The 20,370-nt window shown below is 37.1% G+C and overlaps 1 protein-coding gene across 1 annotated transcript in view; it reads right to left on the bottom strand.

Moving 5' to 3' along the window:
- LOC132559398 (zwei Ig domain protein zig-8-like) overlaps positions 1-14,844 on the bottom strand; it is a 153,431-nt gene extending 138,587 nt beyond the window's left edge. Inside the window, exon 1 of the mRNA XM_060224010.1 lies at positions 14,715-14,844. Within this exon, the coding sequence (XP_060079993.1) occupies positions 14,715-14,844 (130 nt within the window). The remainder of the gene's footprint in view (positions 1-14,714) is intronic.
- Positions 14,845-20,370: the final 5,526 nt, after the last annotated feature.

Below are 20,370 nucleotides of genomic sequence, written 5' to 3'. Positions count from 1 at the left end.
TGGAACACCTGGTTCTATTCTCTAAGGGGTCTTCATGTAAATCTTTTTACCTTCTTTTTCGTTGAATCCGTGTTTGCAATAAGATTAAGACATGTCGGTATTTCTTAGTTGTTGTCGTATCGTAGATAAGCATTATGGTAGCAACACATCGTAAACCCAGTTCGGCACGTCCTGTTGCGTCGTAGACACCATTCCCAGGATGGCGCTACTTTGTAGACTATGTACAGCGTCAGGATAGCATCGTGTCGGAGACAAAAGCACCAGGGTAGGGTCGCGGCGTAGACACCATTCCCAGGATGGCGCTACTTTGTAGACTTTAGGTACAGCGTCAGGATAGCATCAAGTCGTAAGCCACGGGTGGGGCCAAAATCCACCGATCATTTAGTACCATCACGATGTAGACACTAGCCTCATGGTTGTGTTACGTCAAATTCACCAGTTCACAATAACTTCTGGTAAAACATTCAAGCGATGCGATATCATCATAACCTAAAGATCAACTACTGTGTCAAGTTGTATTTTCTTACAAAATCCTTGACCTCTCCATAAACTTAGAAATGACCATTGTAGCCAATCATGTTTGTCGTTGTCGACTTACATATGTAAAACTGAGACCTGGTGAACCTTACTGCAGTTCAACAACTGTCTGTGAGGTCATGAAATACAATTTTGAATATTCTGATTTGTAATGGTTTACACGTAAACATGTACACTATTCGCCACGATTTGGTATGATTTATCAATTATTTAACATAGGTTTCATCGCCACACGGAAGGGACATTTGGTTCCAATGTGATATACTCACATGAAGAATTGACTTACACAGAAATCATACTATGTTATCAAAACCGGTTCTGGAGTGTTTTATAGGAATAAATACGGTACTTAAGAGTGAGGATAGAAAACACATTGACGACATTCCTGTCCTAATTAGTACACAATCCCGTTGATATCAGCTAAATATCTTTCTTGTTCTACGACAGGAAAACATGCTTTCAAAATCTTGTGAAATATTGTATATCTGTAGATAGATCAGCGACACCATATGGTATCGTGCCATCGCAAAGCATCATCAATGTACCAGGCAAACTCAAGGCTTCATGGGCTCACAATAATCACTAACTGGATCTAGATATGGTTGCATGTTGTCTGCTCTGTTAGCTTGGCGATACCTTGACTGTGTTGCTTACAAATACTAAAAAATATGCATATACAGTCTGATTGTTAGAAGGAATTTGTGATAGAGGACATCTCCTTTGCAACGCACCAAACCGGAACTTGATAATCACATCGGTCCAGCAGCAATCTTTGATACAGCACCATCAAATTACAGTGTCCTTGATGTTGCAGCAAAACAGGTTGTGTTATCACTCTTAATTGTTCCAATATGATACAATACATTTTAAATATGTCAATTTTAAACTGATTTCTGACATGAAATAACAGATTACTTGAGTTGTGTTTCTACACACATCCGATAACAGCACGTGTTGTGTATACTAAGCACTTCCCTGATAGGAGTCCTAGCTTGAACTTCCGAATTGGGGTTTGTAAAACAATCGTATAACAGGATTAAAACCTAAAATACAGATCCTAAAAACGTATGCAGTCACATGACATAGTAATTCCTGTGTACATATCTGGAGAGAATTTATAATCAATTTCAAATCTATTCTGTTCGCTATGTTTTAATGCCAGGAAATCGCCCTGTGCAGCTTATACGTCTGATCTTGTAGGAGTGAACTTTCACTGGGGACACAATAAGTTTACATTCAGATTAGAACAGCTTTAAACAACAATCCACTTAGATCGATTTTTTTAAAATCCAGGATACACGCCGCTTCTCGATATACCGAAAAGATGTGTTCACAGCACTATGGCTATATAGTATTTCATCATCGGTATTTAGAACCGTTTTTTTGTTCGGAATCGGCGAAGCTCTTCAACCCTACTCTGCTGCTTGCTCCTTCACAATACTGTAATAATAGATCACGAAGTTGTCGTAATAACGCAGCCAATATATCATTTCAGTCTAGTTTAGTGCATTTTTATTAGTATTTTCGAATGCAAGTTATTGCAAGTACTTTGAGCTAATAGGACCTTTATATATATATACATGCGCGTGAATCAATACTGGTTTGGAACTATGCATGATATACTTCAGTCCTGCACAAAACGCATTCTTCTTCCAAACATGCAAATTAAAGTTGCATATTTGAATAATGGCACTTCATCCGTCTTTGGTAGTCACATCACGACTTTCAGGCTTATCTTGACGTTTAGCGTTTAATCAGCAGTTTCAAACCGCAGATGCAATTTTATAGTTACTTTTCACCTTAAGGAAATGAGAGTTTTCTTAATTTTTCAATGTATGATATAAAGACTGTCTCTTCATCTCACACCTTAGAGCAAGATCTCATCTTCACCACAGTAACCAATTACAGCAGAAAAAAGTCCCATTTGATCAATTTCAACAGACTATTACAATCATGAGAGACACTGGATAACTTTAATGTTTCTACGCAAATATGTTTCTGATTAATAACGATTTCTTTTCACCAAGTAACATGTACATCAAGTTAAGGTGTTCCGATCACTGCTTTGAGAAAGGACTGTTTCCGATGCCTGTCATTTCACGAACTACTAGGTTAATGAGCATAAAGAAAAGTAGCGGAACTTATTACCAGCATCTCTTGGAACACAGCACAACAAAGTCACATGCCGGCATTGCAACGTTCGCTATTACAAGAGTTTGCTCTTCAATCTATAAAAATGTTAGTTAACTACACTTCAACCTCTTATAAAGAAAAGTACCTTGAACGGCATGGCCATTGTGGCGGACCACCCAGGAGTTTATCCATAAGATATTAATAAATTTTGAATAGTTCCGTCCGGAATCATTTATCAAAGAACTGTTAATTTGAAGATAAGATTGTACTGTCATTTGTAGCATGTAGCAGGTTTCAATATTGAAACGGGATCAATTTTCAAATATTACCATAAACTTTTGTCATTTCTTCATTATCTCAAAAGCGATAAATCTGTAGTAAAGTTGCTCAATATTCCAATGTAACAAAAAAGATTTTTTTCAAAAAGGCTAGCAAAATTTTTTTTCGTCATTGTATTAAAGAAACAGAAAACTACGTCATCATTCGTGATATTTCTTCTTAAGTATGGTATAATAATGTCTCGAATGCGCAATTTGTCTTGTTCCGCCCACGCTCATCATCGTACTTCTTTACTCCGACAACAGGGAAATTCACCACAGATACATGGTGCCATTGTGTGTAACATGTTATCTTGTATATCGAGTTTCATTTCATACATTTGTTTCTACATACATTTTAACGAGATCGTTATAGACCCGTCTAGTTTACATGAGTAGCATTATATATACGCTGCTTGTGAACTCTGACCAGCAATACCAACACAATACCCTGTCATAGGACGCGTGTAGGATCCGAACAATCAAACCAATACAACAACAATTTATTTTTTACCAAACGTAATACAAACATATATATCGAAGCGGTACAATTTGCTGCCTGTGCTCAATACAGCTGTTTGTGTGTGGAAACCTGCTTCATCTAGATCGGCGATGGTACGTCTGTCTCCCCGAGTTGTACGATACACTGCGAGACATCGTTCAGCAGCTCCCATCCACGGCTCTATAAAAAATACACTACAAGTATCTGCTTAATGGATGTCATATTCTCTTTGATCAATTATAATGTCATTGTACTTTACAACTGAATATAAACGTCATTTATTAAATAGAATTAAAATTCCATAACGTTCGTATCAGGCGCACGTTTTGCTTTGAACTTTACAAGAAATGAAATATCGTTGTCTAGATGTATGACGTAATTCGTAAAAGTCAGAAAATATGTTTAACACTTTACAGCTGAAAAGAATAGATATGGCCGTATAACAGACCCTTACTTTGTGCAAAGCCATATGTTTTACTATAATGTTTAGCCATAAGTCAGTATGAATAATGGACATTCTTAAATCTGGAGCAATTTAGTGAACCGTATCTAAAGTTGCACGGAAAAAGCATCTTGTGTGATGCGGTGCCGCCAAAACTACCCAATAAAGTGGACGTTATAACACCCATCTCGACACTAGAGACGCACATTTGACAACAATGATTTTAGGGGAAATATTTGAATCATAAACTTTGTAGGATTAACCTTCACAGTGGACACTGCTCCAGTGTTAACACAACATATACGTAAACAGCAAATTTGGGTAACTACTGTGTCAGCTCTGTTTTCCATTAATCCCAACGAACGTTTGAGAAACGGAGTGAGGTGTAACAAAAATTTGAAGCAGTGACTTGATAACGATTAACAGTGATAGGAAAGTGTAATTTATACTGTTAATCGTCGTTACTAACATCCGGAGAAGGGAAGGGTATTATTCTGTAAGGAAATTGGTATGTTAACACATTCCTAATTCAAACACAAAGCCAATGGAACGAGGGCAAAATATGAAAACAGAAACTGGAATTGTTGTTGATTTATTGGTAAGTGACACACTTCAGCGCACAATCAAATTATGAGGTTTCGGGATATAGACATTGACCATTCCAGACGGGTAATTTCCGTCAGTCTTCTAGAATGGAGAGAGGTTCGCCTTTAGAGACAGATTCCCTAATACCAAGTCAGTCTTCTAGAATGGAGAGAAGTTCGCCTTTAGAGACAGATTCCCTAATACCAAGTCAGTCTTCTAGAATGGAGAGAAGTTCTCCTTTAGAGACAGATTCCCTAATACCAAGTCAGTCTTCTAGAATGGAGAGAAGTTCTCCTTTAATACCAAGTCAGTCTTCTAGAATGGAGAGAAAGTTCCTCTACAGACAGATTCCCTAATAGTTTAAATTCTTTAGAGACAGATTCCCTAATACCAAGTCAGTCTTCTAGAGTCAGTCTTCTAGAATGGAGAGAAGTTCAGATTCCCTAATACCAAGTCAGTCTTCTAGAATGGAGAGAAGTTCGCCTTTAGAGACAGATTCCCTAATACCAAGTCAGTCTTCTAGAATGGAGAGAAGTTCTCCTTTAGAGACAGATTCCCTAATACCAAGTCAGTCTTCTAGAATGGAGAGAAGTTCTCCTTTAGAGACAGATTCCCTAATACCAAGTCAGTCTTCTAGAATGGAGAGAAGTTCGCCTCTACAGACAGTTTAAATTCCCTAATACCAAGTCAGTCTTCTAGAATGGAGAGAAGTTCGCCTCTACAGACAGTTTAAATTCCCTAATACCAAGTCAGTCTTCTAGAATGGAGAGAAGTTCGCCTCTACAGACAGTTTAAATTCCCTAATACCAAGTCAGTCTTCTAGAATGGAGAGAAGTTCGCCTCTACAGACAGTTTAGAGATTCCCTAATTTACCAAGTACCAAGTCAGTCTTCTAGAATGGAGAGAAGAGACAGTTTAATTCCCTAATACCAAGTCAGTCTTCTAGAATGGGGAGAAGTTCGCCTCTACAGACAGTTTAGATTCCCTAATACCAAGTCAGTCTTCTAGAATGGGGAGAAGTTCGCCTCTACAGACAGTTTAGATTCCCTAATACCAAGTCAGTCTTCTAGAATGGGGAGAAGTTCGCCTTTAGAGACAGATTCCCTAATACCAAGTCAGTCTTCTAGAATGGAAAGAAGTTTGCCTTTTGAGACAGATTCCTTAATACCAAGTCTGACTGGACGTAGATCTATAACGTTATATGACATTAACCGACTTTACATATATATAAATAAGTAATAGAGCTCGCTGTGAACGTCAATTACAGATAGATTCTTTTCTAATCTAAAAGGCCAAGATAATCCAACAATTTAATTATCTGAACTATCTTTTTGTTTTTACTTCGATCATCAAAAATATGATTTTTTTTTAAATCAATTAACTAAAGTAGGAAACGTGGCCGCAGTAGTGATCGATAGAAATACAATGGTTCTACTTACTTTGTAATATACACCCATATAAGTGTAGCTATTCACAGCCTTGTCACCCGTGCTCAAAGTAAACCTATTGAAAAGTTTGCATTTCAGTTTAATTGACCTTTGGAATAAATCGAATAATGTAGAAATTGAAGTAACAGCACAAACTCGAGAGTAATGAAACAGATATGCTATTTCGATTTAAAATCGGAATCGAATTTGAATTAAGGTTAAAAACATATAAAAGTTTATGTATCAATGGGATTAATTAAAGAAAAACAAACCCATGATAACTACAGGTTATCCGAGTCCTATTGATCGGGATCAGCTGACCTATCAAACACCACAATCATACATTGTGTTTAGGTATGCATGAATACCAGTTAATCTGGCCATTCCAACACTTCTATATTTATTGGTATTATTCCACAGGGGCCTGGCTTTGTCAGTGAATGTCCTATTTACCACCGTTTTGTGAATTGAACAAACCGGTAAGGTGTGACCCACACGGAGGCTAATATCGCCAAGGTTTGTATTATTTATAACTGGTTAATCTACAGCTATGAATGGTGATACCGACCAGAAGGATAGATAGGTATAGACAAATCACCAAATGTTTGTACAACCTTTATCATAGCTTAATTCATTTCTTCTCGTTTTTCTGTGTGATAGGAAACATTACAACGTCAACAAACGAAACGAAACATACCGTAATATTACCGTGCTATGTACAACATACACGGTGCACCACGGTGTCAACACACTGGACACGACATACCACATTGTCACCATGCTATGTACAATATACACGGTGTACCACGGTGTCAACACACTAGACACGACATACCACATTGTCACCATGCTATGTACAATATACACGGTGTACCACGGTGTCAACACACTAGCCACGACATACCACATTGTCACAAAGCTATGTACAAATACACGGTGCACCACGGTGTCAACACACTAGACACGACATACCACATTGTCACCAAGCTATGTACAATATACACGGTGTACCACGGTGTCAACACACTAGACACGACATACCACATTGTCACCAAGCTATGTACAATATACACGGTGTACCACGGTGTCAACACACTAGCCACGACATACCACATTGTCACAAAGCTATGTACAAATACACGGTGCACCACGGTGTCAACACACTAGACACGACATACCACATTGTCACCAAGCTATGTACAATATACACGGTGTATCACGGTGTCAACACACTAGACACAACACACCACATTGTCACCAAGCTATGTACAATATACACGGTGTACCACGGTTTACCACGGTGTACTACGGTGTCAACACACTAGACACGACATACCACATTGTCACCAAGCTATGTACAATATACACGGTGTCAACACACTAGACACGACATACCACATTGTCAATATACACAATGTACAATATACACGACATCTTGTCCTGATCGCCAATTGTCCCAATCATGGCTTTACGACAATAACCTTATCATCTGATTATAGACAATGTGGGTGAATCTTTAGTCCCCGAAATTTACCGTAACCTGCAAGTTTTAGTATAATCGATGCACAGCTTAGAAATTGTAAATGTACAATTCACTTGGTGTTCTTCCAAAATTATCTGATTTTTGAAAATAACGAAATTCAGTGAACTACTGGGCTAGTCCATCTCCCTTTCTAGATTTTGACATTTCTTCAGATTTTCGTCATTCGCCTTCTTGGCTTCAGTTTTAGGCCCTTAGTATCACTGACGAGTCCCAGAAGGACGAAACAGCTGTATGATACAGTTTAATTGTTTGGCTCTACTGTATCTAACTCTTAAGTTTTATGAAAAGTGATGCTCACTAGTGGTGTCTTTTGTACAATCCTTGCATCACCTAATGCTGCCTTAACATATCAATATTCCTGTCCCTGTGTTATGGTTGTCCTCGTCAAACCTCTCAAAGCAGAATCTTTATTTGTAACCTGAAGTCATTGTATCGCTTCATATAAAGATCATTTATAGTCGCCGAGTTTTCTATTTGGCAACTTACATTCGCATACAATATTTGTTGGAATGTGTATTACATCATTCAAACCCAATCGACATGGAAAATTATCTGAAATAATTATAATGGGCAGCCTAGCTTTAATCACACTGACCCGGACGTCCCAGCTTTAATCACACAGACCCGGACGTCCCAGCTATAATCACACTGACCCGGACGTCCCTGCTTTAATTACATTGACCCGGACGTCCCAGCTTTAATCACACTGACCCGGACGTCCCAGCTTTAATCACACTGACCCGGACGTCCCAGCTTTAATCACACAGACCCGGACGTCCCAGCTTTAATCACACTGACCCGGACGTCCCTGCTTTAATCACATTGACCCGGACGTCCCAGCTTTAATCACACTGACCCGGACGTCCCAGCTTTAATCACACAGACCCGGACGTCCCAGGTTTAATCACACTGACCCGGACGTCCCTGCTTTAATCACATTGACCCGAATGTCCCAGTTATAATCACATTGACCCGGACGTCCCAGCTTTAATCACATTGACCCGGACGTCCCACCTTTAACCACACTGACCCGGACGTCCCATCTTTAACCACACTGACCCGGACTTCCCACCTTTAATCACACTGACCCGGACGTCCCACCTTTAACCACACTGACCCGGACGTCCCACCTTTAACCACACTGACCCGGACGTCCCACCTTTAACCACACTGACCCGGACGTCCCAGCTTTAATCACACTGACCCGAATGTCCCAGTTATAATCACATTGACCCGGACGTCCCAGCTTTAATCACATTGACCCGGACGTCCCACCTTTAATCACACTGACCCGGACGTCCCACCTTTAATCACATTGACCCGGACGTCCCACCTTTAATCACATTGACCCGGACGTCCCAGTTTTAATCACACTGACCCGGACGTCCCAGCTTTAATCACACTGATTCGGACGTCCTAGCTTTAATCACACTGACCCGGACGTCCCAGTTTTAATCACATTGACCCGGACATCCTAGCTTTATTCACATTAATCCGGACGTCCCAGCTTTAATCACACTGACCCGGACGTCCCAGCTTTAATCACACTGACTCGGACGTAACACCTTTAATCACACTGATCTGGACGTCCCAGCTTTATTCACACTGACCCCGACGTCCCACCTTTAATCACACTGACCCGGACATCCCAGTTTTAATAACACTGACCAGGAAGTCCCAGCTTTAATCACATTGACCCGGACGTCCTAGCTTTATTCACACTGATCTGGACGTCCCACCTTTAATCACACTGATCTGGACGTCCCAGCTTTATTCACACTGACCCGGACGTCCCACCATTAACCACACTGACCCGGACATCCCAGTTTTAATCACAATGACCTGGACGTCCCAGCTTTAATCACACTGATCTGGACGTCCCAGTTTTAATCACACTGACCCGGACGTTCCAGCTTTAATCACACAGACCCAGACGTCCTAGCTTTAATCACACTGACTCGGACGTCCCAGCCTTATGATACCTCAACAAACATTTACATAAGTTATAGGAGATGAGGCGATATAAAAACAACCATAGAAAGACAACCATAATACTCTGGTATAGCCGTTATTGTAGGATGAAAACAAAATTGCTTTTTTTGTTTATGAAATATGTAAGTACATCACCTATAAACATTGAAATAAAGAAAAAAACTAATGAGTATTGAAGCTTATCAGCATCCGTACCTGTCTAAAATCCTTTCTACTTTGATGACTGAACACGGTCAGATATATACGTACTCAAACAAGTAATATATTATTATTTGTGTTTACTTCTGAACTGTAGTTCATGCCAATAAGTATTTACGGTATACAGAACCACCTGTTGTCGTCAGTTAATACTATAAAAAGGTAAGAGCTCTCACTTTCCATGTAACAACACCTGTTGTGTTAAAGGGTCTTCCACATACTTATAACACAGGACACAAAGTGATTGCGGTTCACAAATAAAACCACTAGACCAGATACACTGAGTGCCGTAATATACGCGTTTCTTCAGGGGTTACCAATGCGAACAGATTGATCGTATCGGCATTTGATGTCTATATATATTGCGCTCTTACTTGCATATCGAGTTCCTATAGTGTTTTAATATGGTAAGACATACATCAATTTTACTAGTATATAGGCCTTAATGTAAAACCAATTTGAACCTGCCGTAAATCAATTATAATACAGGATTTGATAGTCTTTTACATTGATATTAACCCATTGTTAATCGAATGTTCTGGAAAGATTACGGATATCGAGTATCACGCGTCTCCGTGTAAATCTTTCCTTTGTTCATATTTTGCCCTGGTTTTATTGAAAATGAATTTGGATTATGATTATATTGACCTGCTGGTATTTTCTTGTTGTTAATGAATACTTTAATTTGATTTTAATGATAATGAAAATATATCAGTTTTGAAATGTGACATTACTTACTTGGAATAACCTAGCTTTAGGAGACGCTTAATCTTCCGGAACACCTGGCCTTATTCCCCTTGTACTTTTTTCAGGAGTCTTAGAGTAAATGTTTCGTTTGCTTTCATGTTGCTACGGTATGTAGAATTGGTTTTATTATTCCGTTAATATGATGTCCTTTCTGTGTTGTTATTGCGATATTGGCCAATGTTTACCTCTGTTCGGTTAGATATGGTAGTAATGAATAATTAGGTCTTTGCATCAATTGTCTAATTATGTGTTTTATTGCTTTCTTATATCAAATATATCTGTAAACAACATAATTATATAGTGTAATACCTACATTTACAAATATTCACATATCTTCACAGAGTTAGGAAAATTGAATACAAAGCACAATAGACTGAATACACAATATATTCATTTTTAAGCACCGAAACACATTCGATTAATTCTTCTCTGAAACAATTTCTATAAATCAACAAATCTATTTTCTGATAAGAAATACGAAAATTCTCTGTAACGTGTACAGACGTCATATAATAATGTTTTAATGAAACAATAAAATGTCCCTTACAAGCAAAGTCTATCGTCTCTGGGACCATTCCATTTGGCAAATTGACACAAAATATACATGTATGTTTACGTGTTTGTGGAACCACGACTGCTCTCCCAAAAACCTCAAGATGTCACCATATGTTACCACAGCAGGGCGGCTTGTGTACCCCTCTAGTAACGACCCGTCAGTCTTATGGAGGCGTTGATTACTAACAGATTTATTTCGCTCTATCCTTAGTTTGTATAATTGTTTATGCTGTGTGACTAAGTGACATGTTTATGATATGTCACCATGTGTTGTAAAATAATTTGGTCAGTTAACAGTTGGTCTAAAAAATAGAAAAAAAAAAACAACAACAGAAAAACAAAAGAAAAACAGAAACAAAAAAAAAACAGTAGGACTATCTGAATGTGATTTGATTTGGTATAATTTCAGATTGAAAGTGTTTACAATAAACATTCTTGGCAGGAGTACCAATCTCAATGATGTTAGCATGGTATTGGAAACACTGCATAAGTCGTTTATATTGGCAGACACAAGGTCAGATCACGTGGTATTGTCTTGGCATCACCTTTGTTACATTGATTCATCAAAGAAAACATAGATACATCTTTACCTACATGATTAAAGCGAGAGAGAGAGAGAGAGAGAGAGAGAGAGAGAGAGAGAGAGAGAGAGAGAGAGAGAGAGGGATATTTGTTTATTCTTCAATACGTATATATATATGGAATTCCACGCTATACATTAAACGACAATTTACATGTTGATACCGTAAAGTTGATTTAATTTCTAGTGTATATTTGTTATAGTAACAACAGAAACACCAGCTACCCTCCAAAATGTCTCATTTCAAGTCAATACTTTGATCATTCAGTTAATGACCAACTGAGTATGGCATTCATTACTGATATGAAATGTCACCTGAGTTTGGGAGGATAATATAATGACAATGAAACAAAGAACTGCAGAGGTACTCCCACGTTTACAATCACCTTTACTATACATGTCAAAATATCACAATAGTGATTAATTCAAAGTATGGTTCCCCGAGGGCAAGACTAGTTCCACATTTCACAATCTACAAACAATGAGGTACAATGTAGGGAAAATATACACTAATAATGAATTATTTAGACAACTATACAATCCAAAAATATAACAACGAGAAAACAACTAGAAATCCTTGCATACACGCCATTCATATACAGTTCTGTCAGTAAAGACCTCATGTAGTACAGATGATGCAGGCTTTTTGTCACAAAACTGGTATGCTGTTATCATCGTTTGATGAAACAACAGCTTGTTTGGTTTTAATGTATTGGCATCATATTCAGACTACAGACAGACATTGAAAACACATCGCCATTATATGCTTTGTATATTACTGAAACATCCATACGAATAGCGAGAATAACAGATATTACAATTGCCCTGATGAGACAAGTCAATTCCTTTGACAATTCTTGTCAAGGATATCAAATTTGATGTCATGTGACATTCGATTACAAGTGATGTATCGTGGTAATCAACGATAATTCGATCAAATACCGATCAAACACTCGATTTTACTGCAATGATGCGCGCCGGAAATTAGATTATAACAGTCAGTGTCAAACAAAAACCTGGTTATACATTGGTGTCAAACGCAAAACCGACTTATCCGGATCACATTCCATTCGATCCTAATTATGATTAAAAAGATTTCCCTTTAACCACGCTGAAAATCCAATCCTTGCGAGTGTTCTTCGGTACCGATCTGTCTGTGATGCTTTTCACATCACATCGCATTGCCGAGAGCCCAATAGCTTATTCCTTTATTCTTAGAAATTATGTAAGTTTTGAAATAAATCGAAATTGAATTATTATCTATCATTTTATTCATAAAATATCACATCATGACTGTATTTAGTTTCGGAGTACCATACGTTTGCTCGTGCAAATTCAATTAAGAAAATGTATAAATGTATGATCTTCTATCAGGACATATGGTTATCGCAGCGCATGGCTGAGGGCGACTTTACAACGGTATACGCTTAGCTGTAAATAGTATTCCAAATATTTAAGATTGGGAAATGATAGTTAACAAGTTAATATACGGTCCGTGAGAAACACATCCCTTACAAGAACATATGTTTGTACTACAAGTACAACATATGATCAACTAGGAGGTTGGGCATCCTTAAGAAAACGGGACATAACGAACAGCATTAAAGCTACAAGGTTTATAAGAAGCCTATTACAGCGATATACGGCCTTACATTTTAAACAATATATATTCAATTTAAATCTGGATATGTTTACAGGTGTTGATATTTGTCTATTTCTACGTACATCAACATGTACTTAAACACGTGTATCCGATAGGATTTATGGTTTGTGAACCAGCTATTAAAACAACATTACTGCTTCATCGCTCTCAGTATCCAGTCTATCTTATACATCTTTATGCGATAGAAATAAAGGCTAAAAGATGTGAAATGATTACAAGTACACTACAGTGGATTTATTTTACAGTAATTCATAGGTAGTTGTATTTAAGTTTAATCTTTTCTAAATAATATAATTTAATTTCTGCTTTATCAGAATTACCTACAATGTTGTCTGTTGTATAAGTAAACTCGTTCTGACGATAGTAAGGACATATCTCGTTCTGATGATAGTAAGGACATATCTCGTTCTGATGATAGTAAGGACATATCTCGTTCTGATGATAGTAAGGACATATCTCGTGCTGATGATAGTAAGAAAACATCGACTTAAGTTTCTTCTTCAGAATTATGAGTAAATATGCAAACTTCAGTTTGTATGTTTAAATGATATACGTGTTACATATTGGTTTTAAATCGATCTAAAGTGCAGTAATTTTTATCAACATTCTAGAAATTATTTAATCAAATGCTTCTGAGCAGAAAGACTACACTGATAATCACCGTCTGTGAAATAGAGACGATCAAACACGATCTGAAAATAAAACTGAAAAAAAAACATATTTTGAAATGCTTTACTCGTTTACTAGACGAAGTTGCTACTTTTATCATTTATGACTGCCAAATGATTTACGGTTTCTCTATGACTATAAAGACAGATGTTACAACTCTCCAGCCTAAAGAGACAGACATTGCCTAGATATAATCATCATATCAACTGTAAATCGTGGGTAAAAAATGACTTTATGTTGACCACGTGACCGAGTAACTACAGCACTGGTAGAGTGTAACGGACTTACACTCTCAACAAAACGGTGACGTAAGATCGGGTGTGGTCACGTGTCATGTCACAAAGATGATATGTATCCGAAAATCAGATGTATTCTATTTTTCATTCTTCAATCAGGAGAAATCATTAAAAATAGTGATAATTTACACAATTATAAGATATGAAATGAAACGCTATCACAGGCAAATCTTTGGAATTTGTTTAGAATGGATAACTCAATAACCAGGATGAATATCATTTTAAACCTAATCATTGTTTATATGCTATAACATATTTATAAAACACATTTAGGTAGCTTTTATTTCTTATCAACGTCATTATCAAGATAACGTCATTTATGTAAATATCTGTCTTGAATCCACACAAACGGAATACATCATACCAATTACAACGATTTAATAATTTTTCATTTTTTTGTGTTGTTTAAGTGGTTTAATAATCCGCCACAAATATATTTACAATCAGATACTGATTTCCCCTTTAAACACAATATCTGAAATAGAAAGGTGAAAACCCTACATTGAAACGTTATTAAATAAGACTTACCTGTTACGAGTGCGATGAAAATTGTAAGACACAAGTAAAAAATCCTTCTACAATATGAAAAACACAATCGTGGTCCTATAAGATCCATGGTCCGTAGTTCCACACCAAACAACCGAATTGAAATATACATGTCACCTCAAAACAATATCATATCATCGTGATACGGGATAGGTGACAAAAGTGAATCGTGGTGGAGAAAATAACACTGCTGAGTATCTCAAATCAAACTGTGTTAGTAGTAATTCATTTGCTCTTGGTGTCGACAAAATTGTAATTACATAGCACCATCTCTGTTATTACTTTCCAATATAATAGATGAATTTGTTTGTTGAAAACTTTTGTACGCAATATTGTATGATATCAGTTTATATCAAACAATATTGGCGTAGAGTTTCCAATCACTATTTTGGTTCTCGCCAACATTTCAGTTCCCTTCTCTACACTAGATACTATTTCAACACACTATCGATGATTTAAAGGATATTCCACATCAGTTTCGGACCTTCACGTAAACATATTCTTTACATGAAGTCATTTCACTCAGTAGATTTGTGACTTGTCTCGGGTGGATACCACATCACTTTCAGCTCCCAACATTCCGGATAGGTAAGCCTTCTCCACCAATATGTTTCTACGCTTATTTAATTATGAATATTTAATGCGAATTTAATTAACTTTCTCAATATCTCTTATAATCCTTACTGTCATCCGTGACCATACGCTATGAAAATCACTCGACACTCGGTTAGATATTATCCTATGATTCACATATATATGAATGATCTGCATAATTAATATCCATTTTGTCACCTGCAGGAATACACAATTATCGCTTTAATCAGCGTACACAGTGTTTGCAGATTCCACATCCATTCAATAAAATTTCAATTCGTTTTCGATATATATTTATATAAATCGCTATTTGTTATAAAGCCAGATTAAGTAGGTAAACTGGTACGATCACAAGTCAACCTTCAATTTTGTTGACTTAAAACTCAATAGAAATCCATTAGATGGAATCAGTTAATTTTTTTCACGCGTCAGTTGTTATAAATCCATCGAAATTGAAATATGTATCCGATTTCTCACATTTTGTCATTTGTCATCAAATGTAACGCTTGTAAACCATATAAAAAACGAAATCGATGTTTATAAAGAGACACTTTGATGTCGTCCCGCGTCTTGGTTTACTGTGAAAAAGAATGTGTATATGACTCAATAACACAGAGTGTTCATCCACTCAAGTAGAGTAGGCCACAAAGCTCTCCAAACCAATACAGGCGTTCCACGCTCGCTCTTTGTAGCTCAAGTGTATTCTAGCGACGACAATGCGATCGGTTCCAATTCTCACTAGATGGTCGCTGCTTGCTGTGAGCGTTACACTTCTTGCAGTGTCTGTAACTGCAGGCTCTAGAGCGGTGCATCACACGGACCTCTGGGATCAGAGTAGGGGCTTCAATGTACCAGCACCACCATCATACCGCTACTTAATATCCCAGTTAGCAGACGGTGGGTCAGTCTGTAATGGCGTGAGACCAACAGCCCGGAATGTCTTAGATAACTTAATCAGAAGTTGTTTGTTGTAGGTCTGAGACAGTAGCTGGGATTGTAGAGCAAATAGGTACTACTGTGTTGGACCTACAGATAAAATGATTAACAGTGATAGCGGTAACGAGTCGGACATTATTGGTAGTCCGTGCTCGTGTCAGTATATCATGGGTGTGGTCATTTGTTGGGATTGTGGAAAAAAACATCGGTACTTGTTGGTCCTGGGCCATATCTACAAGTACACGCTTAACATGTAATCGTTTGTCATGTACATTGTGAAATCATTCGAAACGATAATCATTTGTATTAGTTTTATAGAAAAAGAAGATGTTTTATGGTCTCTGTCTTATGAAACCTAACTGCATCATACAGATGTTGGCGTATGGTTTCAATTAATCGGTCAAGTATGGCTTCTTTAAAGATTGAGAACATATGAGTTAGTTCTTTCGATAACTATCAAATACTGGCAAACACATCTTTTATACATCCAAATGATGTTTTGTTTCCCACATTTTAATAATGTATTTCATAATTTTATAATGATATTTTAAAAAGATTATAAACAAAATATTCATTTGCTCTAATTTTTCAGTGGTACATGAAACAAATCGAAAAAGACAGCAATCTTATCATTCCAAAAATGTGTTCTTAATTTGATTTTATAAACATATACAGACACCGACACTTTCTTGGTACAGACTAGAAGTGTACTGACTTAGCATATCTACATCTTATTTCATTGTACTATAGTAATGGACACAAAGACTAAACAGCTGTGTGACCGAGATATGAAAGGACTAATTTCTATAACCTGCTTAGATATTTTGGATTCTTTTTCCTTGTTTCCCGTTTCCTTTACATTGGTCGCGGCGGAGAAGGAAATCCTCATCATGTAGCGGAACTACCTTTAAGTTCATTGTGTAGTATGGAAGTAACCCATTTGTTTTGCCCGCATTTCTTTTCCGCAAAATGTACGTTGTTCTAATAGACAACCTTCCACTTTTTAATTTTTATAACCGATAACAATTTGGTAACAGGTAACATTAAGATATCCGGTAACAGTTTAATATCATGTTGATATCCGGTGACAATTTGATATCCGGTAACAGTTTAATATCATGTTGATATCCGGTGACAATTTGATATCCGGTAACAGTTTGATATCCGGTAACAGTTTAATATCATGTTGATATCCGGTGACAGTTTGATATCTGTTAACAGTGTGATGTCCTGTTGATAACCGGTAACAGTTTGATATCCGGTAGCAGTTTGATATCCGGTAAAAGTTTGATATTCGGTAACAGTGTGATATCCGGTAACAATTGGATATCCGGTAAAAGTTTGATATCCGGTTTCAGTTAAAGTTTGATATCCGGTTACAGTTTGATATCCGGTTACAGTTTGATATCCGGTAGCAGTTTCTATCTAGCTAGTTATTTGGTATGGTTTCCAGTCACAGTCCATCATCACACAACCCTGGTTTTTGCATCCATCACGTTTTTTGCATTTTTGTTATCACTCTTTACAAATATTCATTAACATGTATTTTTAATTCTAATTAATTATTTGTTAATGTACTGAATATCTGTTTTAGTGTCTTATTCACTTTTTTGTGTTTTGCACAATACTTGTAATATCTGATCATCCCCCCATCACTTACCATTATACACCGCACCACTTAGTTGCTACAGACATTTCTTCATATCCACTTATAACATTAAAAAAATCCCAATACTCAGTCACTTGTAAGCTGCAATATTAACCCAGCTCTCCACAATCCATCAATTATTTCTAATATCTAGACATCATTTAAGCTTAACTTTCCGCCACAATATTTTTCTTTTTCCAAATCGGCTCTAGGTTCTATATCCAATACATATCTATTTCTGTTGTTTATTCGTTCAAATATCTAGGTCATAATAACATTCACTTAAATATAAGTCAACTTGTACTCTTTTTCCAGTCATCTATTCTCCTCTTATTTCATCATCATTTAAACCGTAGATGTAACAGCGTAGAAATTGTCTTTTCATCCAGTCATTTTGTTATCATGTCTATTCCTTATTTCATGACACTATTTTACCTTTACTAACACATTAGCAAACAGCCAAGCGGGCCTTTTCAGGAGCGGGGACAGAGTATTTACCTGCTTGTCGTAAGAGGCGCCGACTAATTGTAGGGTAACCCCTGTAGTTCGGGTGTGGTTTCTCTGATGTCTCCCTAGACACCAGAGAGCCAAAGTTTAGGTGTGAGGTTAAACGAAGTGTGTACCAATCTGACATTGAGGAGACAATACTGACACCATTACAATAGTTTATCTGTACCATTTCCTTTCTTTGTTGTGTGCTATTTCTGTAGGTGTTTGATTTTCCACTCTTGGTTTCCCCATAATACGCCACGGGCTAATTCAAGGATGTTAAGGGGTCGGCACACAGTAAACCAAGGTTTACAGCCCGCTAACGCAACCGTTGCGAGTTTGTCAGGGCCTATTTGCTTGCAGCATTACGTATACTATCCACACCATAACTATCTCATTTGCTTTCAGCATTACCCAAAATATCCACACCGTAACCATTTCACAGTCCGGTGTCCGGTATTCGGTAATGCATACGCTTATATGAACAGTTATATCAATTTCATAAATAAACCAGGATACTTTATTTTGTAAGAGATATTGAAGTAAAACACTGGATATTTTACATGTCCCACAACTACAGTTGTAACAGATGTACATTGTATCTTTAAGATCAATACCAGCATACTTTATCATTACGTTCACAACGTTAGCATCAAACTGTTTAACAATTAATTGTCTGTAATTACCAGGCACGCAGGCGTTTAACACTTAACAGTCTTGTGTGAATTCCCAGTGAGTTGAAATGATCATTTTAAGTAAGCGATATTTGATAATCATAAAATCATCACTCAAGTGCTGCTGATTTCTCTTGAAGAAAAACCCGGTAACATTTCAACATGTTACAGGAAACCACATTCACTATGTAGATATAAAATCATCAAAATAACGCTAATAAAACATGATAGTGATGGTTGTATTTTGTCTGTTTTAACATGCATTGATACCCTGGGAGACTTCTCCGTTTGACAAAACACTTGGTTCCTTACTCCTCCCATCGGTACCGAACTGTATAGACAGCTGAACAGACATACGTTTACAGTGTTCATCTTTTATACCAGAGTCTGAAAGTATCATGAATGCAAATGCAGCTCTCTGTTTGAAAAAGGGATTCGTACGGCACCCAAACCCCTTATTGCAAACCAATTCTGAAATAAAATGAAACGCAAACTATACATTATTTACACCTCAAGTCTGACCTCAAACTCTCGATTTTAGACATTGATCGATTGCTAATGGGAATAAAGACATACTAGAACACCAGATTTTGAACTACACTACAAAATAGCAACATTGTGAATTGCGGATGTATACGTACAAAGCCTAGTCTTGTCGGATTCATAACGATGTTGTATATCACCAACACAAGCGTACATCAGGTTGATACATAAAAACCGAATTATTACATATGTAACAAGGTCGACTGCCAACAAATACAAGTGCTATTTTTAATACCTATTACACTTGAGTTATAGATACAAAATTTGTGTAACGTTTGGGAGGCAATCAAGCTGACAGATATCGCCTTTCCTTACCAGCACCTCTCCTATATATAAAACATATATTTAGTTTACAATATACAATTAAATAGACTAAATACAATGAATTTAATCCGGCTGATTGTTGTTGTAAGATTTGATGTCATTAATTGTTCCATCTCGTATTGGTCATAAAACTTTTAATGTAAAAGTATATTATATACTTATGTTGTTACGTTGAAATTCCTGTAAGATTCTCACCCTGTTACAGATATTTCGTCTTTTTCTGTCTTCCATTAAGATTTTCACCCCGTGACAGATAATTCACCTTTTTGTCTCTTCCATTAAGATTCTCACCCCGTTACAGATAAGTCACCTTTTTCTGTCTTCCATTAAGATTCTCACCCCGTTACAGATAAGTCACCTTTTTCTGTCTTCCATTAAGATTCTCACCCCGTTACCCCGTTACAGATAAGTCACCTTTTTCTGCCTTCCA

This window comes from Ylistrum balloti, unplaced genomic scaffold (genome assembly GCF_031769215.1).
Source record: "Ylistrum balloti isolate Yb309-2 unplaced genomic scaffold, AGI_CSIRO_Ybal_v1 Utg370906, whole genome shotgun sequence".
NCBI classification, from domain to species: Eukaryota; Metazoa; Mollusca; class Bivalvia; order Pectinida; family Pectinidae; genus Ylistrum; species Ylistrum balloti.
Note: the sequence above shows the minus strand (reverse complement) of the source record. Positions and strands in the feature narration are given on the sequence as shown.